The 22756-nt window shown below is 43.5% G+C and overlaps 1 protein-coding gene across 2 annotated transcripts in view; it reads left to right on the top strand.

The window, feature by feature from the left end:
* The window catches only part of LOC112979244 (1-aminocyclopropane-1-carboxylate synthase-like protein 1), a 28894-nt gene extending 6362 nt beyond the window's left edge, over positions 1–22532 (top strand). The window contains exons 1-15 of one of the 2 annotated variants that reach the window (XM_026093252.2): positions 7328–8047; positions 9179–9804; positions 11322–11381; positions 13984–14054; positions 14603–14672; positions 15813–15879; positions 16361–16458; positions 17067–17144; positions 18203–18303; positions 19025–19114; positions 20109–20154; positions 20301–20442; positions 21036–21178; positions 21563–21716; positions 21938–22532. In XM_026093252.2, coding sequence (XP_025949037.2) covers positions 7414–8047; positions 9179–9804; positions 11322–11381; positions 13984–14054; positions 14603–14672; positions 15813–15879; positions 16361–16458; positions 17067–17144; positions 18203–18303; positions 19025–19114; positions 20109–20154; positions 20301–20442; positions 21036–21178; positions 21563–21716; positions 21938–22236 — 2679 coding nt within the window. In that variant the 5' untranslated portion in view covers positions 7328–7413 and the 3' untranslated portion in view covers positions 22237–22532. Of the gene's footprint in view, positions 1–7327; positions 8048–9178; positions 9805–11321; positions 11382–13983; positions 14055–14602; positions 14673–15812; positions 15880–16360; positions 16459–17066; positions 17145–18202; positions 18304–19024; positions 19115–20108; positions 20155–20300; positions 20443–21035; positions 21179–21562; positions 21717–21937 lie in introns of those variants that run through there. The other variant, XM_064512758.1, reaches the window with a different exon arrangement.
* Positions 22533–22756: the final 224 nt, after the last annotated feature.

Raw genomic sequence — 22756 nt, 5'->3', positions numbered from 1 at the left:
ATTGATACTGCTAGGAACAAAAGAGCAGCTATGGAGTTTTTCAAGGTAATGCTGTTGAAGCTCTTCCACAAGATTAGAAAAATCAGGGGAGGAGAATAGGAAGGTGTACTGACTGCAGAGAGAAGCCAAAAAGACTTAAAGTTTATTGGCAGTTGCCAAGAAAGGATGTATAGCACTGACAAAATATGAGGAGAATACTCTCTTTTGAGGACTGCACTTGGTTCAGGTGAGTAGAAGCTGAGCACGGACGGGTAGGTTGATGCTGCTTTAGCAGCTGTTGTCGTTCAAGGCAAGCAGTGACATAAGTCTCATGGCCTCAGCCTTGGATACAAAGCCACCAGTAAATGTTAGCATCACTGGCTATTTTCAGGCCTGGCAGAGCAGAAAGAAAGGTCAGGGTGTGAGCGATGATCTGCTGTCAGTGCATTGAGGCTGGGGTGGAGTAGCTGCAGGGCTCCTGCAAGTTACGACTGAGTTGCACAGGCAGAGCTGCAAGAAAACCAAGGACACTTGTAGCAGTGGATGCTGCAGGCCAGGATTAAAGCCATGTGGGTAAGTCTTCTTTATGTGCTTAGTTTCCCACTGTATGTATATACTTAACTTCTCCTGCAACTGCAAAAAACTGCACTGCTGAGAATTATGACCCCCTGGTTAGAAGAGACTCCATGGGAATGAGCAGCTTTGACTGGTGGCACATTGAAGTATCCTGTTTGGCATTTAGTCATGCTACAGGAAGCAAGATCACAAATTCAGCTCATGTAGCTATTTCAGGCAGAGGCTGTTCAAACTGCTTATTCTTATAAGTGAAAATTCAATAGGATTCTTACCCATGATTTTATCTAGCTGTTTAACTGTTTTCTGTATCAGGCCAAACCATGAAGTGTCTATGTCTATCTTTAGCATCAGATAAGGGTCAACTAGTTAGCTCCTTAAAGCAAGTGGTGGCTGATCCTGAATAAGTGTAACTTAAAGCTGGAGGGATAAAAGCCCTATGGCAACCGATGAGAACAGTCTGGCCAGCCAAGACGAGGGAGATGGGCTGATACATAGCCGTTGTCATGTCATTACCTGCAGAATTTTATCTCTTGTATTTATCTTGATGGTGCAATTTTGGTGTTAGCATGTCCTGACTCTTGTAGAGCAGTCTAGCAACGGGTATGTCCCTGCAAGTTGCTTTTGTGTTTCCAAAGATAATGATACTCTTTCAAAGTCTTCTCAGAATAAAGGATAACTCTGACAAAAAGCATGAATTTCTGTGATTAAAAACAGTAAACTTATTTTACCAAGCTGGGTTTTTCATGGTTTGTGGATGTGGGTGTTGAGGCCCATGGTTAGCTGAGGGGTTCTTGGCTTCAGGTCTATGGATTCTCCTGAAATGACCCACGTCTGTTCTGGCAGCAGCAAAGGAGAAAACATTTACATGTCTCCTTGCAAAGAACTCACAGCGCACAGCACAGCCAGCCTGAGGAGATGCAGTGGCCAAAAAGGAAACAAACCAAAAAAATAAAAATGCATAAGTGGCTAATATAAACAGCGTGTCAAGAAAGAAGCAACTCTGAGTGCTCATCTTCCAGCTAGAGACGGTATCTCCTCCTTTCCTCTTGCTCTCCATCGCATTTTCTCCCTTCAGCCCCCCTCCACCATCAGTGACCACGAGGAAGCTGCAGCAGCCGCTTTGTCACGTGCAGGACAGCGTGTCAGTCATGGTGAGGCCTCCCAGGGCTTCTTTCCTTGGGCAGGGTGATGCAAAACATTTTGGGTACAGGGGAGCAGAGAGGGAAGGCTTTAACCAGCCCTGTAAGGAAATGAAATGTACTTGCGGATGTGCAAATAATGAGTGGTTTGATCTTTTGCCCAGGGCATGAGCCATTGCTATTTCACTGGTAACAAGAAAACATAGACCCTGCCACCCCCTAGTAAACCCTGATGTGCTCATCAGTTTAGGGCAAGTGCAGTCCACTCCTGCTCTGAAATCTGTTCACTATTTCATCTGTAGATAGATGCTTATTCAGTCACAATTGATAGAAATTTTATTATGGCAGCTGAACCTTCAGGATTTTAGGTATCTCCAAAAACGAGAATTGGACTTTCTTCATTTTAGTCCTATCCAGAACTGCAATTGCAGAAGTAGACTTGTCATAGGCATCTGAATCCATTCTCTTTCCTCATTCCCCCTAACACATGAATTCAGATAACTTAGCTTTGCTTTACCTCTGTTTCTTAGTCAGAGTTATCCTGTACTTAAGTATACCCCTAAGCCAATCACCATTTCCTGTTCCAGGGAATTCCATTAACTGGCTACATGGGATGAGTAAGGCCTGACTTTGATAAAAGTAATTCACACAGAAAGCAGGAAAAAAACTGCCTCTCTCTTCTTTGTATGGGTGATGCATTGACTGTAAGTGAGGGTGGAAAATACTCAGCGCTTCCAAAAGCTCCCTCTATCTGCACGTAGATGGGTCGCATGGTCCTGCTCAGGCTTTCATAGAAAAGGCAACTAGCTATTAGATCAGTTAAAAATTGGCACCAAAAAAGAAGTCAGTTTCAGAAAATCTAGATGCTTAATAGCCCGGTGCTTCTTTCCTCTTGCTATTCTCCCTGTCCACCTCTGCTCTACAAAAGTTTCTTGAAGACTGTCCTACTGCCCTCTGCGGGCTTCACCTTAAATAGCCCTTCAGGCATGTGCTCAGAGGATGAGTCCCTAAGAAACTTTTGCTTCTCTTCTCCCGTGCACCCATGTGCTGAAGCTGCTTATTAAAGGGATGACCTGATTTTAACAAGGCAAACTGTACCCCAGCTCTGGCTGCCAATGCAGTAAGAGGCCTAAGGCAAAGGCATCTGTAATGGTTGTTTGGGTTCACCTGTTCTGAAAGCCAGTGAGGTACAAACCCATCTCCAAAGAAACAGAGATGGAAGGTTTAATACCAAGATAGGAAGGTGGTACATATGGGTTCCTGCCTTAATCTTTGTTTAGATGCTTTATCGCAGTGGTGGTTTTCAGGGGCTTGGCTGAGGGTTTTTGCAGGGCAGTTACAGATGTAATTACTAACATTACTAATTACAATTAACTACAATAAATTACAATATTACTAATAGGATTTACACCTTAAAAATACTTTGAAGCAGGAAGGGTTTTTTCCAGCACTTCCCTACAAGGGTCAGATTTTAAAGATTGTAAAAATTAATGCTGCTTGATGGCTCCAGTTGCTCAATGGTCCTGGGCTATCTGGGGAATGGGATGCAGAGCAGCCAGGGCCCAGGGGTGGTCGTCTTCTGTACCATCTCCTGCCAGTGCACTGGCTCAGGCCCAGGCTGCCTAACAGAAATAAGAGTTCCAATATGTAGTGGTTTGTCCAATAACATGGAAAATCCTGTATTTATGTATATATATCTACCAAACTGAGGGGGATGTAGGAACGTTTTTGTCTCAGTGGTCTATTCAGACTCTAATTTCTAAGCTGCAGTTGTCACAAGGAGTATTGAGCAACAGTCAGCAGGATCTCTTACGAACTAGACCTGGGGCCAGTGAACTCCTTCCACCACACATTAGCGTCAGGCACCAGCTGGTTGTGGTTTCCGTCACCGGGCTGCTGGGCTTTAAGTAAAGCCCTGACTGCAGCCGCTATGCGTCCCAGGGAAGTAATCTTTCTCTGATCTACAACATTGTAAAAGTCAATTACCATCCTTTTTCCTGTAAGAGAGTGTTGAAAAGAGTGATGTTTTACTCAGCAACTGCAGCAGAAACTTCCTGTTATATTGAGCCTTGGAGAGCCATGTACTAAACTTCTGGAAAACAGGCCTGCCGGGCAATTAACTGCGCGTTTAAATCTCTTCCTGATGTTCCTCGCGGCCTGCCAAGGCCTCCGTGCTTGCCTGCGCTCGCCCCGGGGTTACTTTCCACCCAGCGGATTTCCACGAAAAGCGGGATTAGGTTGCAGACGGAGCGTGGCCTTCAGCTGGCCCTGAGGAGCGTAGCTAGGGCTGGAGCACCCTCTGCAGGGACCTGCTTCCCTCGCCGCCCCTCCCACCCTGCCTGGTGGTCTCCAAGCACCTCCGTGCCGCGCGAGGTGTCCCCGGCCCAGCCGAGACTGGGCTGCACCGAAATGCCGGAGAGGTGGTCCTTCGCGGGGCTGCAGCTCGCGATCTGCCAGCGGTTGGTGTCCGGCTCTAGGGACACCTTTCTCGCCACAGCCGCCGAGCGTCCCCTCGACGGCGCGGGGAGGCCAACGACCGCCTCCGGGAGAGGGGCAGCCAGCGCAGCGCTTGTGGGAGAGCTCACCCACATTGCTGCTCGTTGTTAGCCGTCCTCCTTGCAGCGTGAGGGCCTCTCGCAGTCTAAAAACCAGGAACTCCATCTTATTTATCTAAGCAAGAAATGAAAGCTGCTGTGATCACAACAGGAGGTTTTCATAGCGTTACCATCTGACATTAAACCGAGTCACGCGGCCTCTGCTTACTTTTGTGAAACGGATTTTTCTTCACCGAAGCCACCGTGATGGCTGTCACTTTTCCCGGCCAAAGGTCCAATATTCAGTGGGCTACTACTACTCAGTTTGCCGAGGGGCTGCAGATGAACAGAAATTTCTGCTTCCAGGGCTTTCCTTTCGGCACCGTCTGTCAACTTTAACTTAGATGCCAGTTTTAACAAGAGTGTATTTTGAATACCGTTGCTCACGAGGCCTGGCAGGAGAGCGCAGCCCCGTTGGCCAGGTGTTGTGGGGGGTGCAAGGTAAACGCTACGGTCTCAGATTTAGCCAATTGCTGATAATTTGCGTTAATGACCTGCAGACTTATTATAAACTAAACTTAACAAATTAGTGAAACTTCACACCATTTTTGGAGGGGATATTTTCAGGACTGGACAGAACAGGATAAAAATGAGGTACAAGGAGAGTCTAATTTTGCCTATTTGGAAAACGAAAATAATTACAGAGTTTATTTTATAAATTTACTATTAATTATTCCTGATCACATATCATGGCTGATTGGAAAACGAGTTGTGGCATACATTTTACACAGGAAAGGATAGCCCAATAACTGCAGCACTGGGGTGTTATTTGATGAAAACTGAGGCACAAAATTCTTTGAAAACGAGGAAGCTACCATATGACAGCATTTGGTTTGCATTTAGGAGTTTACTGAGTGAAAAGGAAAGATGGAGAGGGATTTTTGTCAAATTGGATGGCACCTACACTTTGTCACTTAAACGAATGCACAAACTATTTCAGCAAATAAAGGCATTTCTGTTTGGTTTTGTAATTCTCAGTGATTTGCACTGTGCACATTTCAACATTACCACCTCCAGTATTTTGGGGATACAGCCTTTGTTAGTCGTCTTCTCCATCTGAATTGAAACATTCAGCTACCTGGTGCTGGCAACTATCTCAGAAATAAAATAATACGTGGTATTTTTGTTCTCAATGCCATAGATGCCTGACTTATGCGATTGCATGGGAAGCCCATAATTCCATTTAAAAAGTAAATTTTCCACTTCATGCGGCTTTGTAAGGTGAAACCAGGTGAACCATGAAAGAGAAAATCATTCAACATTTATTGTTATTGCTTAATATTGTGACTGTAAGTTTCTTTTTTTTTTCTTTTCTTTTTTATACATAAATTTTGAAATGCTGGCTTTTTGTGAAGTCGGGGATACCTGGAGCTATTTCTGAGAATGCTCTACTGCTGTCTGGTTAAGTTATGTCCTCCAGGTATAATAGGCTTCAGCAAGGCTCTCGGGCTTCTTTTAAAAGCTTTTTTTAAAAGGACCGTTCCACGCTGCCTTTAATCTATTTATATTTACTATTAAATTTGTATCATCAATGGCTTTATTCATTGTTACCCTGTTCCTTGTGTACTTCAGTACACAGTCAATGGAAAATGACAAAACACTAAATTGCTAATGTCTTTCATTACTTTGCATTAGTATAAACGACTGAACAACGTGCAGGCTGGTTATGGACAGGACACAGTGTCTGTTTTTGTCATCTGTAATAATGAGGAAACACGCTTCCAGATGCAAATAATACCCATGTTTTGCAAGCTATAGATCCAAAGGAGATAGCACACTCCTAGCCTTTATTCATGAAATTAAGGTAGCTTTTACTGTTGTTATTACCTTTTAATACAGGATTTTTCCAGTTGTTAAGATGAGAAAAGCCAGCTATTAAGTGTCTTTACCTAATGAAGTCTGTACTCATAGGAGTGTCTTTTGCATTTTTCACTTACAAATATTTGGTAGCTGTTACACTTGGTAGATTATGAAAAATCCCAGGAAAGTAAAATACCATGTTCCTGACAGGGCTGTCCAGAACTGGGGAAATCCACGTTCCCGTCCAGCAGACCACTGAAACGAGGGTCTAAAGTACGACTTTAATAGCAGTTATTAGGACAGATAGCTAGCACCGTTTTTAAAGCTGTCTTGCTTCATCTTTTCCTTAGAGGCAGTTTTCAAAGCGTTTCACAGAATATAATGAAAACCACGATTTTTCTTTTTTATTTTAAATTTCCACCTCACAGATGAGGAACAGAATCAGAAAGGCCACGAACGATTTATGTGAATGCAGAGCGAGGTTAATATGCCCTGCGTTTAGCTTTTTTTAAAAGGACCGTTCCACGCTGCCTTTAATCTATTTATATTTGCTGCGTGCAGACAGCAGGACTTTTCCCTCTAAAAGGGGAGCCGCCGAGCCCACAGGTGCCCCACAGCGGCGGCCAGACCCGCGGCACGGAGCACGACCGGGGCGCGCCGCTGCCGGCTCGGTTGTGGGGCGCGCTCCCGCCTCCCGCTCGCACGCGCCGCTCCAGGGGCCGCCGGGGGGCGTGGCCGGCACTGTGGGCGCGGCCGCCCGGGGGCGTGGCCGGGGGCGTGGCCTGGGCCGTGCCGTGCCGTGCCGGGCGGGGACGGCGCGGGGTGGGGGAGGGGCGGCGCGGCGCGGCACTCCGCGCGGCGGCGCGGCGAGTGGCTGGCCCGGGCTAAAGTTATCCCGGAATAAGGGCTGCACGCATGTGCTGTCACCCCGGATGTGAACATGCCGGCGCGGCTCCCCGCTAGCTCGCTCCGCCCGGCCGTAGCGGATGGGCTGAGCCGGGCCGGGCCGGGCCGAGCCGGGCCAAGCGCGCCGGCGGCCCCGGAGCCCTCGGTGGGGGCGGGGGGCAGGGCGGAGGCACAAGGGCGCCGGGGCGGGGCGAGGGGCGAGAGGCCCCCGGGGGCGGCGGCGGGAGCGCCCCGGGCCGGCGGGGGCAGGGGCCGCCCCGACGAGGCTCCTGGCGCCCCCCGGCCGCGGGGGGCTGGGTGCCGCCCGGGCCGAGCCCCGGGCCCGCCGGCCGCTGCGGCGCGGCGCTGTCACGCCTCGGCCCGCCGCCCGCCCGGCGCGGCCCCGGCGCCCGGCGGCCTGGGGTCGGGGCCCCGGAGCGATGGATTTTCGGGGGAAGAAGTACGAGCGCGGCAGCAACTGGTCGGACCCCGAGGTGGTGGAGCTGCTGCAGCTGTGGGCCGACGAGTCGGTGCAGATGGAGCTGGAGAGCTGCCTGCGCAACCAGCACGTCTTCAACCGCATCGCGGAGGTGCTGAGGGAGAAGGGCATCCACCGCACGGGCGACCAGTGCCGGGAGAAGATCAAGAAGATGAAGCTGGAGTACCGCCGCATCAAGGACAACAGCAAGGCGCCCAGGGGCGGCCGGACGTGGAAGTTCTACGAGGTGATGGACCGGGTGCTGAACAGCCGCCCGGCCCTGCCCTACGGCCCGCTGAGCGGCAGCGTGATGGCCCAGCAGGTGCTGCAGGGCGGCATGGTGGACGGCTACCACCAGTTCGCCTCGTCCGCCCTGCCCTTCGGACACTCCCAGCACCCCGAGCTGATGGAAATCAAATGCGAGGAGGTGAACTCTGACGAGCACTGCTTGACCCCAGAGCCCCCAGCATCCATGTCTTACCAGCAGGGCTCCCCTGGAGAACATGAGATGGAGAGAGCCTTCTTGGAGAGGGCCCAGAACGACTCTCCCATCTCCAGGGTGGAGATGCCCATTGAAACCAGTGTTTCACCTTCAGGTAGGGATGGCCTTTTACATTCCAGCATAAGGTTTCTGCCTTGTTTCCCAGGAAGAGAGATTATTTCTGGTGCAGAGGTAGACACCTGGTTTTAGCACTGACGTTTGGAGCCTTGTTTTCCATGTCCCAAAAAGCTTTAAAGTAGAAGGATGCTATCTGCATTAACAGTCTCTGGCAATTCCTGAAACGTATCTTATTACAGGTAAATGAAATCTGAAATTTTTGCACTGGGCTAAATACTTTTTTTGAAATTCTAAGGATTGTCACATCTATTATAAGCTGGGATAGGCATTTGTGCTAGATTTCCACATATGATGCGGACAGCACTTAGCATACTGAAGTAGACCCTGCATGCTTTTTGTTATCGTTTGAACATTAGCAGGGCTGTCTGCTGTCCTCATGCTGAATTGTATCAGGAGACCCTCTTCTTTCATGACTACAGTATAAACCTGCAGGTGACACTTTCTGCGTGTTCTTTTTAAATATGTTTTGGATCTAATCATTTAGGACACTCAACAATGAAGAATACTTGGGAGTAATCATTGCCTGGCTTTCCAATCTGTTAATTAGTGCTTGGAAAGAAGACATCTTTGAAAGTCGCTGGGAGAGGCAGCTTATCTGTTTAAAGGAAAAGAGACTTTTTTGCTGCAACTGCAATTCACAGATTATTTGGCTTCTAAGGAAAATAGAATCTGGAAAGCACAGAGATTTTAAACCAATTTAGGACAGGTTCGTGGAAGAACACAGCATGATTGTAAAGAAGAGAGATGATAATCAATGTGAGGTTAATTTTGGAAGAAATTCTAGGTCGTCTTCACCGTGATGCTTGTGCGGTTAGCCAAGTGCAGTGCTGGTAGAGGGAACTGACAATCACTGAAGTTAATTCAGAGGCTGAATACTGAACTAGTTCAGTGGTTGGCAGCATAATGGGGAGCCCCACAGGTGAAGATAAAGAAAAACATACTTCTCTCAGACTTCAAGATGTGCCTGACAGATCTTCAGTTTTCCTGTAGAATTTTACTGTAGCTAGTGTGGTGTTTTCTACGACAGGTAAAGGAAGGCAGCAAGCATGTTCACACTGGTTTACTTGCTGCACATTTAATTGTTCTTCTTACTTTTGAATGTTCACAGGTTTCAGTGAGCCCAACATGGCAAACTCATCACGGATCCAGAACGTGGTGCCTCGGCCTGGCTTCTCTGCCTTGCATCGTCTGAGGAAAAAGCGGAAAGGCCAGCGAGTGAAGGACCCGCTTGATGATCTCCTGCTGAAGACCCTGACATCTCAGCGGGCCATGGAAGAGCGCTTTTTGCAGATGGAAGAACGACGGTTTCAGCGAGATTTGGATGTGGAGGAGCGCCGGATGCAACTGGAGCAGCGACGTTTCGAACTGGAGCGGGAGCATGAGTTTCGCATGTTCAGTGTTTTTGCTCAGATGCTCAGCATCCTAAAGCAGAGCCACAACGGCTCCTCCTCTTCCCTTGCAATGCCTCGGGGTTTGGACTTCAACCAGGCACTGTCTGAAATTGCTGGCATGGCAGGAGGAGGCGGTGACCTGCACGAGGCTAGAGCCGTGCAGCCAGGTCGGCCCCTTGCTGAGAGGAGGATTGACATGCACGGTTTCTGTAACGCCAGCGAGTTCCAGAGGAGCCCCTACCTCTCTGCTCGAGGCAATATTGCCAATATTTTTCGTGGCTCCACAGAGGAAGGGTACAAAGCTTATCATGCTGACAAGTATGATGAAGACAAGAACCCCAATGTGAGTGAGACTCTTACAGTATTTATGTGGCTTTCTTGCTAGCAAAATACCTTTTTCTTAGAGATTTGCTGACAGATCTGCTATTTTTTTTTTTTTTTTTTTTTTTACCTCTCACAAATACGTGTTGGGTCAACCTTTTTGTTTTAGTAAAAGAAATGAAAATTAGCTATGCAGATCATTCATCAAAGGTGAATATTCTGTTCAGCAAAGGTTTGCACGTTCTGATTTTCCTGTCAGAAGCTAGTAGCAGTAGCACTCCTTCAAAGGCGAAAGAAATCTGCAGGAAAATGCAGAACTCCTGTTCTTCCTTTTTGCCTCATCACTTTTGCTGTCCACCGAAGACTAATCTCTGATTATCTGATTATTACTGGTGATGGTGTGAGAAACAGAACAACCAAGCAGCAGACATTTAGAAAAAATGTCCTGTTTTTTTCTAAGCTAACATTAAGAACTTTTCCTGCCTGTTTCCATCTTGCTATTCACTTGTAAGCAGCCTGGCACACACCTCCTTGTGGCAAAAACACTAAGTGTTTGTAATTTAGAGTAAGTTATTATTGAATAAGTATAGTAAATATAAATAATGATTTCTCTGTGGTTTATTTTTAAATAAATCCTGCATTCAGCTACCAAACTACTGGACACTTTAACAAGTTTTATTATTAGCCCTGACTTTAGTCACAATGTGTTAGGAGGTGAAAACTAGGTTTTTAAGATACAAAAATACAGCAAGATTTTCAATACAAGGTGTGTATTATGAGGTGCAAACTGCCTCTTCTACTGATTGGTATATATATAGGAAGTAGATTTTTTAAGTAAATACCTAAAATCAGAAGCGCACTTTAGTAACATCATAAATGTGCAGTCATTTAGATGTCCTTATGTATTTTTTGCCCAATGTCTTCCAATAATAAAAAATACATTAACAGGTTTGAACTCTTCAAGATTTAATGTACTGTTATGTAAGCTGGGCAAATCCTAAGCCTGGAACTGCAGGATCGCCTCTCCAGAGGGGAAAGCTTAGTGTCTTAATCATTCTCCTTGACTATATGTTTATGTGGTTTTTCAGTGAATCACTGGAGTGGAATGGTAATGACTGACAAAAAAGTGTATATAGATAAAGAAGTGTATCCAAACCATTGCTTAAAACTGCTGCAGAAGTGTAAACTTCAGTTTTTTCAGAATTGTTTAAATTTTTTTATAGTCAGATGTATACCAATGAGTGAACTCAGGATTAAATTAAACATATTCTGTAAGGAAGTATAAACCGTTAGTATGTCCTCATTTACAGGTTGTTTATTGACTAAGAGGCTGAGCAACTGAGATAGATGTATGTAAGTGCACATGCACACACACACACATATGTATACATCTCTAGTTATATAAGGTGAGGTTTGTATGAATTGTGTTTTGACTTTTCCTTGCTAAGCTTTTCTCAGGCAGTTTTGTGAAGTAGTAGCCAAGGTGAGTATGTACATGTTTTTTTATGTCTATAAACAATATGTTATTTCTTTTTCTAGGGTATAATTAATTTTGGCACCAGTGAGAATAAACTCTGCTTTGACCTGATGTCTAAACGGGTAAGTCAGATTCCAAAAAGAAATATAGAATACACTGTGTAATTCTTCCTCAGTGTTTATGCTTTCCTTCAGTTATTGCTGTTGCTCAGATTTCTCTGGTAAAGTTTTTTCTCATTAGTTTTTTATTTGTTGGAAGTCACATCTCAATGCAGCTATTTTTACGTTTCTTTATATTATTTTTCCAGAAGGATAGGAACAGAGGTTGTTTTCCCCTTCATTGTGGGTTTGCCTTTAGGGATGTTCTTGGCTCACAAAACTAAATGAAAATAAGATGCATTTTATTTTCTCCTGCTGACAGTAGTTCATTTAATACAGAGGTTTCAAAATTAGTTTTGAACGCTCTTTAATTTCAAGGATCTTCATATCTTGGGACAGAGAAAGTTGACTCGGTCCGTTATAAAGTTACACAGTTTGGACATCCAGTTCTGAACTTATCCAAAGTTTGAGAGGGTGGCAGCAGTGAACCGTGACATCTCTTGAATTCTCTTGAAATTCATTAAGCTGGATCAGCTGCGAGTTGGTCGCTTTGTTCAGTTGCACCAGGGAAAGGCGTGATACAAACAGCATAACTCCCCTCTCAAAAAAAAAAAAAAAATCCAAAAGAAAACAAAAGCACTTTGCCTTAGAGAAATGTTTCTTGATTTTCATTAAAATTATTGCCCAGATTCAGACTCCTAGGTGGGAATACTGCAGTTTTTCCTACCTACAGTTGTCTGTGGGGAGGGAAGGGGACTCAGTTTCTGGCAGTCTCTATGGCGTGAAGTTCGCTGTTACTCCCGTTCCACCAATTCCCACCCTCAAAATGTTCCTTGTTTTATTTCTGCTTGCCACGCCACTGCCTCGGGGGGACGCTACCCCACCACTCGACCTTCCAGCTAAAAGAACAGGTAAGGCAGAACTGCTGCCTGGTAGCTGTGCACAAAGGAGGTGCCTTCTAGGGTGTGTAGGTTTTACCTTCCTTCATTCACGCTGTCCTTTCCCCTTGAAACTAACATAACGTCTGCAGTAAGCAGAGTATGGAGGGAGACAGTAGTCAGTTGCATCTTAGTTAGCCTTATTATGAAAAAGAGTTAAAAATTCAGCAGCAATAGTCAGATGAACCATCATGCTTATGGCAACAAGATGAATAAAGATACTGTTTCCAGCTTCTTAATCACCACAGTCTGGAGTTACAACAAGGATTTACTGAATGCAGTACCATCTGGGATTGTAGGAAAACTAAGTTCTTGCTATATGGGACAGTAAATACTTACTGTTTCCACTGAATAAAGTAGCGTGTCAGATTTCTGGTTTTCTTAGCCCTTGCAGCATTACCTTTAAGGATTCTCATCTTTATTATTGCATGGTGATTTTTGGCCAAGTCTGCTGATGTGTTTTGTGTTGCATTCTCTAGACAAGTTTAGGAGAGAGAACTAAGGAGGCACAGTTCTGTGCTACATAGGCTTCAAGAGGCATCTACAGATGAATAAAGGAACTTTAATCCTACAATAGCAGGTTGTAATTCTGCATGGGATGAGGACAGTGTCATTAAACTCCAGAGCTTGGCACAAGTTATCCAAACGCGAATACAGAATGTTGTGTTTTTGTTATTATTTGATAAGCTTTCACACTGCATGTTAAATTTCCCACCTCCTTTGTGGCTATCACCTACTTATTTCCCCACTCCCCCCTTTTAATATCAACTCATATATTTGGTTGTCATCAAATTTTTGGAAGGTGCATTGTACATGAAATTTATTTATTCCCTTTTTGTTTATGTACAACATCCTCTTTTCTCTGCCCCGACCACCACTGTGCTTTCCCTTGCAACTTCATAGAACTGGATTATATGAAAACCTGATATTTACAACCTTAAAAATATTTTGATAAAAGTGTGTATGATTTATCTAAATATAAACATAAAATGGGCTGCAGAGCTTGCCCACAGTTCAGGCGAATCTGTCTTTAAGACCAGAATGAGCTCCTAATAATGAACAAAGCATCTGCCTTGGGGAAGGCATTCACTAAAATAATTTTATATTTCTCTTATCTTTTGAAAGCTCCTGTTATTTTTTAAAATTTGCCAAACTTGTCAGAATTACAGATCTGAAGGAACTGCAGTAACTTGGAACAGAGACATAAATTAAAGCTAGAATTTGTTAGAAAAAATCTATCAAAAGTTTATAAAAAGAAAATATGTATCTGACTGTAATTCAAAATCCTTTCTGTCTCTTTCTGACAATCTAGACCTGAGTTTTCATGATGCTAGAGCTTTCATGATTGAGACTTAATGCCCAGCTGAAAGCTGTTGTCTTCCAAACTTGGGTGAGACGGTCCTTGGGACTCTTTAGGTGGCTTCATTTGCTTCAGAAAGTCTTTTGCAGGCATCTTTTTAATGGACATCCTTTGTATTGCCTGTTTTGCATCTTTCTTGTAGATTTCTGTGCAGCAAAGTTTTATGGCATTAATTTTAATGTTCAGTGGCTTTCTAAATCCAGTTTTAAGGCTGTTGAAGTCTGTGTGTTCGTGTGTGTGTTGAGGCAGGTGTATGCCTGTACATGGATTCTGTCTATTTCTGATATCAGTGATCGTGCTTTTTAATGTTTCTTTTTGTTGCTCACAGCTGACACAGACTGATATGAATCTCATGGAGCCGCCACTGCTTCAGTATCCTGATTGGAAGGGACATATGTTGTAAGTCTTCTCGTTTCCCTAATGCTTCTCTTTTTGAGTACTTGTCTGATAAACAGAATGAATAAATACAAACCACTTCTGCTACAGTGATTAGTTATAAGTTTTCTAGGTCATTTAATCATCTTTTTCTTTCCAAAGCTCTAAATTGATTACTCCACCATTTCATCCAGTTAAAAATCCTCTCACGTGAGAGAAGATGCTAATTTTCTAAAGCAAACACAATTTTAAAAGCACTGTATACATTAACAAGTTAGGTAACTTGAAACAGTTCTCTGAAATATAGTGAACAATTGGGGACTTTAATCCTTTTGTTCTATGTCTTGATTAAAGCTCTTCAAAAATGCATATACAATTATAGACACTATCAGTGACACCTTTGCCATGTGTAAAAGTCATATCTATGGCATGAGCCTGAGCTGTCCTGTCTTCTAGTTATATTCATCAGTCTTTACTGTGCCCTAGCTTTATTTTCCTGAGATGTGGACCTGGGGCAGCCCAGCCTCTTGGAGAATAAGCTGAATCACTATTTGTTTTTGTGTCTTTCTCAGTTTACGGGAGGAAGTGGCTCGATTTTTGACCTATTACTGCAAGGCCCCTGCACCTCTTAAGGCAGAAAATGTGGGTAACCCACTTTCCATTCGTGTCTCTTCTAATGTATTGCCATTTGTTGTCAAACAGTTTCATTGTATTTTTTTAAACAAATGATTAATTGTAAAATAATAGGCTTTTATCATGCATGCGAGAGTTGAATCATAGCGATTTTAGTAGCTTTTGATGCACACTTCAGATAACACACTTCAGTTTTACCTTATATTTGCCTTATTCTTTACTCCTGCATCCCGACTCCTCATACAATGCATCTCAATAGGGCTTTATATTTGTATCTCCTTATTCAGCACTGGGACCTACTGTGTCTATATCCCTCAGTCTTGACTAAGAGCGCCTGTTGTTCCAGCCTAGTTTAATTTGGCAATGTTCTGCTGTTGCACCTCAGGACAAAGTCAGTAACTGAGCTAAGACTAATTTTGTTCTGTAAAAACACATGCTTTCAGACTCTGTGACAGGGTTATCAGGAAGGCATCAAGAGTCTTTGCAGGATTTGCTGACTTGAGAAAGATGCAGGTTGGGCTTTGGTGCATGTGCACGATAAGGCACTCCTGCTTTCTGCACAAGTGGGTGCAGCCGTTGCTCTTCTGGTGGCAATAACTCAGCAGAAGCCTGTATTTCACATAAACTGAAGTTGTCACTGATCAGTTTGCTGATCACTAGCTCTCCAAGGCAGCAGATTTTACCTGATACTTGGATTGAAACTCATGAGATCTGTGAGCATCTGTGTTCTAGAAGCAGGTGTCGGACTTGCTCCTGCATGAGACAGCAATTTCCACTTTTGCACAAATTCAGCAGGAGATAGGTGCTGCTGTTACCGAAAAGAGCAGATACCACAGATTAGCTGATGAAAAATACTTTGCTTTTCTAGCAGTTCAGAACTGCTCTGCAAATGTTTTCCCTACTTAAAATCTACTCTTTCACTAAATACTGTATTGCTTATTAGAAACAAGAAAGGCACAGAGATGAAGCATCTCTGAAGCAGAATACAGCATCACAGTTATCTCTGGTAGAAGTGGGATTTCAGCAGGAAAAGATTGGGAACCTCTGTGCTAGAGGATTAGGGAGAGAACATATTTCAGTGAGTGTCAGAAATTATTTTTGTAGTGTTCTCCTACGGACAGATTTATCACTGGTCTCTTTCTTTTACAGGTGATTGTGTTGAATGGTTGTGGCTCTCTGTTTTCTGCATTAGCTACAGTCCTTTGTGATCCAGGAGGTAAGTGGAAGATTGGGAGATGTTTTTAAAGTTTATTTTTGTTGGGAAATAATGTTCCTCAGTTTAAATATCATATGATGGAAAGTGAAATAGTGGAATTGGCATGGCCTACCGTGAAGTTCTTGTTTCCTGCAACGTTGTATTGTGAAATTCGTCATCTCCCCAGTCTACAGATCTCATACTTTGTGTCTTATCTTGTCTCTCTTCACTGTTTTGATGGTGCTGTGTTTCTTTTTGTTAGATTGACTGTGGGCTATACACACATTTGCTGGGATACTAAGAATGGGTGTTCAGTGTCCCAGTGCTTGCAGAAGATAAAAAAAAAATTGATGTAAAAAGAAAGCAGGCAAAAAAGGGTAACATTAAAATGCTTCCAGAGGGCATAACTGTAAAGAAAAGCTTTCATGTTTAGCTGAAGTGCTCTAGAAGAGAGAGACAGGCTGTGACCTGTTGATAACTAGCTTCGTTTTCTTGGTTTCAGAAGCTGTTCTGATTGCCACTCCTTTTTATGGTGGTATCACCCAGGGCGTGTTCCTATATGGTAACGTCAAGCTGGTGTACGCCTATTTAGACAGTAAGGTAAGAACTGAGGGAAAGGAATATGGACCTTTGCAGCTAAAAAATAATTGATACTGGAAGGTGCCAAGCTTTGGGATCCTCTGAAACAGTCCTCAGAACAAGGCTAAACAGCAGCCTGTGGATGTTTTCACAAATTATTGTTAGGAAACATAGGTAGGACATATAATTTTCAAGAAACCTATTCAAGGCCATAAATCTGGATTCCAGTCTTGTCCCTGTCTTGTATCTTACTCGCAATAAACATGTAATAATGGCCCCGGCGGGGGGAAGGGCCGGGCCAGGCCAGGCCAGGCCATAATGAGCCTTGGAGGCAGAACTATGTACTGTCCTACTAAGAACAGTCCCAGGAGTGGAAAAGCACTTACACATTGTTTTCGTTATTGAAGGATAACCAGAGAATTCTGTGTGTGTGGCCAGTCTACTATAAACAACTCTTTGATTTTATTTATTTATTTATTCTCTTTGTAGTAAAAAAGGATAAGAGGATGGAAGCTAGGTCATTGTTATTGAATTTTGTTTTGTTTTGGGAAACATTTCTCAGGGGAATGGCTCATGGCAGACACTGCTAAAATAAAATGTTTTTTTTTTTTCTTTGTGGTGTCTTTCAGATCACTGGAACAAGCACTCGGCCTTTTCAACTTACAGTGGACAAACTGGAAAAGGCCTTGCAGGATGCCCGGGCAGAGGTGAGTGCAACTGAGCTTCATATTACCAACTAAGTCTACAATGTACTTGAGTTGGCTGGTCCTAGAAGTGGCCTGAAGCCAAAAACATTTTCAAAACCTAGCACCTGACATTCTCATTATCCATATAGACAAGCCGAGATCAAGCTGCCTGCAAATCCCATTTGTACTTGTGGAAGACTACTTAAAGGAGGTTCTAAGAGGGATCCAAAGGTCTAATTTTGGTCACATGACATCATTGCAACAGCAGAAAGGGTAGACTGGGAGTACTAGGCTATTCACAGAGTACTGGAACCCATTGATATCGCAAAAATTTGTACCTGGGTGTGCTGTAAAAAGTAGGGACTAGCTAGGGTCTCTCCTTCACGAAGGCCAAGCTGAATTACCCCAGAACTGACTGCTGCTACAGAGTAGCATAGATGCATCCAGTAAGACCAGCATGAGTGTTTGCAGAAGGGAGTGAGACGAAAATCTAGAAGATAAATGCAGATGCGAATTACCTTTATGAATATTTAGTGTAAGTTTTGACATTGCCCTGAAACCCTGTATTAGTTTTGCTGCATCTGTAGATCGTTACTGGCTCTGACATCTCCCAGCCAAACATGCACTTTGGATGCGAACAGTTTGCTTCCACGTAGCTCAATTGCCTGTCTTTCTTGCCTCATTCATGGGCAACTTTCACTGGTCTGTTACTTACCAGCTACTGATATAGCTCACAGGAACTTCTCTTACAGCCTGAGGAAGTTTGAGAGCATCTTTCTCCTAAATAGGTTTAGCTATTTACAATGATTATGGCAGACTCCCCCTCTTCAATGCCATAGGTTAATTCTACAGTATATCCTTCAGTTCACTTGGCATTTTGCAAAAAAGACTTAATCTATGGCTAAAAATGTTCTCAGTTTTCTCCTAAAAGTCTAACCTTTGAGGTGAGATGTCATGATGGGAGTTCTGAGTTACTGTGAGCTTAATGAGAGTCTTGTGTCTCACTAACTGCTCTAGCAGGTTGAAAATTTATCCTATGATGAATCTTCTCTTAATAGTGCACTTCTTGTGTTCTACAGGGTGTCACTGTAAGGGCTTTAATTCTTCTAAATCCCCAAAATCCCCTAGGGGACATCTACTCCTTGTCAGAGCTACAGGATTACCTGGAATTTGCTAAAAGGTATGTCAGTTTGGAAGGTTGAGATATCCTGAGTCAGATGCAGCTTTCAGACTCTGGTAGACTACTCACTGTCCATTAATTTTTCTGTGAATGTTTTTTAAGTCAGGCAAGCAGTCTTGTTCCTCGCACACAGCAGCGGGCTTAAGAGAGGAGAGGGGAGTGGTGGGGACAAGGGAGCATGGACCATGCGGTCATCTGGAGTGGCAAAGCAAATTGCATCAGGCAGTACAAGTTAGTTATATTTATTTTTTAGGAGTCCTCGCAGATGCTATGATGCTGTGCTTCTTTAGTAGGAAACCGAGTTCTTTTTCCCACAGTTCTGTAGGTACATAGGAAAAGAAATATATGAATATGGGTTCCCAGCTTCATCGTAGATCACTGATACTCTCTGAAGCTTTGTCCATTCTGAGTAGATGATGATACAACTTACTCTAGATGGGTAATACATAGGGAGTTAATTTTCTCAGGTGCATTGGAAATGGCTGAAAACTTAGTATATGGTTGCAGTGAGTGACAATTAGCTGGATATATCTCAGATCAATTCAGTATACATGTAACAGACCTTCTGAGTTCTGGAAATTTGCTTCTATAATCATCAGTTCTGCAAAATTTCATGTCCCTGTTCTTAGTATAAAGCAAGTCTTTCCAGGGTCTTGAATTTGTCTTTGCTTCTAAGCCAGAAGCAGCATTCTTTTGTAATTTCCATTTTGTCCTTTTGCAGACATGAATTGCATGTGATAGTAGATGAGATCTACATGCTGTCAGTATTTGACGAATCAGCCACGTTTCACAGTGTCCTAGGCATGGACAGGTAAAATCAGCTCGTACTTCCCTGGCCATCTTCCAGTGACAATTCAACATGATGCCTTGCTGAGAACTTGTGACTGGAAGTTAAGTCATGAGCGAGCAAATTCTGAATCTGCCTTACATTGACTTTTTGTAGTTTCTGAATGGCAAATGCATTTTGTTAAGTGCAATCTGGCAAGGCAAAAAAGGTAGTTAGTGTTTTGTTGTGATATATTTTTCAATGTGTGCTCCCTACTTCCTTCTGACAGTTCCAAAAACCTGGAAATAGGTGTTGCATTTCTTGTGAGTGATGCTTTTCTTTCTACGTAAACATTGTTACCTCTTTCCCTTGTTTCAGTTGATATAAAGAGTTTCTGTTGCTGCTTACTTTCTTTTTTTGTACAGTAGTCACGGCATCACAGTGTTACTAAAGATTTGAGAATATGTTTTATTAGGTATTGATTTAATGAGATGAAAAGTTTTGCAAATCTCACCTTTTAAAAATATGCTTTCTTTTCTTTTCTTTCTAGTTTTTGCCAGTGATGCTATCTTTCTTTTTGTGTTCATTTGCAAGGACATAAAAATATGTTTGGTTAACTGTTAGCTCAGTAATGCTGAGGAAGAACTTCATCCTCAAAATATTGGTGTTTGAAAGAAAGAAAGTTCATTTTAATTCTTGGAAAATATATTGGTAAGGGCCTGATTTTTAGCATTGATTGTACAAATTTTATATGCGTAGGCTTAAAAGTCATGCAGAAGATTTGTGCATGAAATATAGTACTTAATGCAGGCATCTGTAGATCTGAAATATTTAAAAATTGTATCTAAAGCTAGTTCCCAGAGTTCCTAGCTTCTAAAGTTAGGTCATATTTGAGTTTTCCCTACCTGACTGATGTTCGCTGCTGCCACTGTCTGTCATTGTGTAATGCTGCCTCTCTGTTTTTGCAATGCTGCACTGGTGATCCAAAAGCTTCAGCACCTATGACACTAACTGCCCATCTGCATCCTTCTACATACAGATTGCCTGATCCACAGAGGACTCATGTGATGTGGGGAATAAGCAAGGTGAGTGTTCGTTGCCACTGTGCTGGGGCTTCCCGACAGGTTACGGTTGGCCTGGTGTTCTTCAAGTCCCTTGTGCTAGAAAGGACAAGGCAGTAATAATAGGATCCCAGTCTTCCTATGTAATAGTCTGTCTGTGTTTTCTGCAGGATTTTGCTGTCTCTGGGATTCGCTTTGGTACTTTATATACAGAAAACCAAGATGTTGCTAATGCAGTCGCTTCTTTGTGTTATTTCCATGGGGTTTGTGGACCTGTCCAGCACAAGGTTGCACAGCTGCTTAGAGACAGAGGTGAGTCAGTAGCTTAACATATGATCCTCTGCTGTTCTTTGTATCTCACTACCTCAAGAGATCCTGTCCCCTTACTTTCCCAAACTGCCTCTTGTTTGTACAGCTTAACTGACAGTCTTCCGTAATCCTGAAGCTGCCCATATAACACATGCCTGACAATTCTACAGAAAAGGAACATTTCTGCAGAGCTCTTCATGAGCAGAATTAGAGGAGAGCTTTGAAGAAGTTTGATAGAAATAGCTAGTACCACCTGAGCAGAAATAAAGAATACAAGCTTGTGGGAAGAGGGAAACGGAATTGGATTTCTGGCTTTGCCCTGGTTGGAGTGCTAACAATCCAGGGCAACTAAGAGCAATGAATATAGGGAAACTTCCTCAGAAAAGTAAAGAGGATGTTTTTTTGCACAGACATGAAGCTACTAAATAGTTTTTACCCCTCTTCTTGTTTTTGAGGCAACAGAAAGCAAAAACAGGAAAGTGAAATGGAAAAGGGTGAAATGAAAAAAGGTGTTGTGAGTGTACTGGAAACTTGCATGCATCTGAATTCTTATTCAGTTTGCCATTTTTTTTCCTCTGTCTTCTCTCTCTGGTTAGACTGGATCAACCAGGTGTACCTGAGGGCCAACCATGCCCGCCTAAAAGCTGCCCATACGTATGTAACAGATGAGCTGAAGACACTTGGGGTTCCTTTTCTCAACCGCAATGCAGGCTTCTTTGTCTGGATTGATTTCCGAAAGGTTGGTAGCCTTAAGAAAGGAGGCTTCTCCTGGGATGAGGGCAGGCACCTGGTGCAATGGAGCCTAGAGGAAAGTTTAATATAGTGATAAACGTCTTGTTAAAGCCTCATCTGTTGTCTTGATGAGCAGAGGGAAGGGCTGACTAGCATTTCTGTGTGTGCTCTTCCTTTAGTCTGTCTATGCATTTCCCTCCTTGCAGGAATCTTATCGCTCTCAAGCCACTTTCCTTCCCATTTCTTCTTTTGTATCACAACTGCTGTACTTCAGAGGTAAAAGGTGTCTCCCCAGGCCTTCGCAGACCTCATGGGAATCACAGATTCATGAGGATCTCGATGAGTTGGCATGTATGTTACTAACCTCTGGCCCTTCTGCTAACTCTCCTAGTACCTTAGGACAGGAACATTTGAGGAGGAGATGCTGCTCTGGAGGCGTTTTCTCGATAACAAGGTCCTGCTATCCTGTGGTAAAGCCTTTGAATGCAGTGAACCTGGATGGTTCCGCATTATCTTTGCTGACAAAACCCATCGACTACAGTTAGGTGAGTAATGTTTTCTTCTCTTTTTCCTCCTGCCAGAATTTCTAAAATACTGTTTCCTCCTTTCCTTAATCCTAAACTATTCTATTATTATTATCCTCTTTTCTTCTCTATTCTTCTTTCCTTTCCTCTGCTCCTTCAAGTTTTTCTGGATCTGACAGGGATTTGGAGACCCTTGTGGCTTAATCTAATTCATTAGTGTTTCTCCTCCTTATACCATGCAGGTATGCAGCGGATCCGCAAAGTTTTGGAAGAGCGGGAGCAGGAGATCTTGGCTGAGGCAAAGGAACAGTCTTGTCAGTCAGATCAAGATGGCAAAGCAGATAGCACAGATGAAGTCATTTTTGTATCCCGTCACCAGGAGCCTACCTGTGCTGGTAGCTCCAACCTTGGTGACCTCATTGGCCTCCTGCAGCAACAGATGCGTTCATCTGACTGGCTACAGAAAAATACAGCAGAGCAGTTTGCACAGGAAAAGCCAGAGATCTATGATGTGTTCAGCAAACTGGTGGGGAAACAGTAGGGGTCAGTGAGCCTTCAGGGGGCTTTCCTGAGCAGTGACTGACCCTGGGCCCTTAACAGCTCAGCATTGACTTCCAGCAAATAATATATTTTCTGTATAGCAAGAAAATTACTTTGTAAAACTCATGCTCTAGCCCCTGTTTGAGATCTCTAATTTGTATTATATAGGCATTTTCCTTTGGATTGGGGTGAGGGTGTGGAATGATGGGGGTCTTGTTCACCTGCTACCTCCTGTCCTGCTGCATCACTGTATTTTGTATTTCATTTCTAATGAATATGCTCTTAACTCTCTTATAAGGTCCTGTGGTGTCATTTTTTATGCTTCTTCTTAGTTTCACTCTTTTCAGAAAGACAGAGACTTGAGATTGTTAAAATGTTTTATGTTTTTCTTTTCCTGAATGATGGTCAGAAGTAACTAATTATTTCAGTGCCAGAAGTGACATGACTGCTTTCTCATAGAAATGTTTTTGGTGGCTAGAATCCAGTGTCAGCCCTGACTAAGCCCCCAGTGTACATACTCA

This window comes from Dromaius novaehollandiae, chromosome 5 (genome assembly GCF_036370855.1).
Source record: "Dromaius novaehollandiae isolate bDroNov1 chromosome 5, bDroNov1.hap1, whole genome shotgun sequence".
In the NCBI taxonomy this organism is placed as follows: Eukaryota; Metazoa; Chordata; class Aves; order Casuariiformes; family Dromaiidae; genus Dromaius; species Dromaius novaehollandiae.
This window is presented reverse-complemented; position numbering and strand designations above follow the sequence as displayed.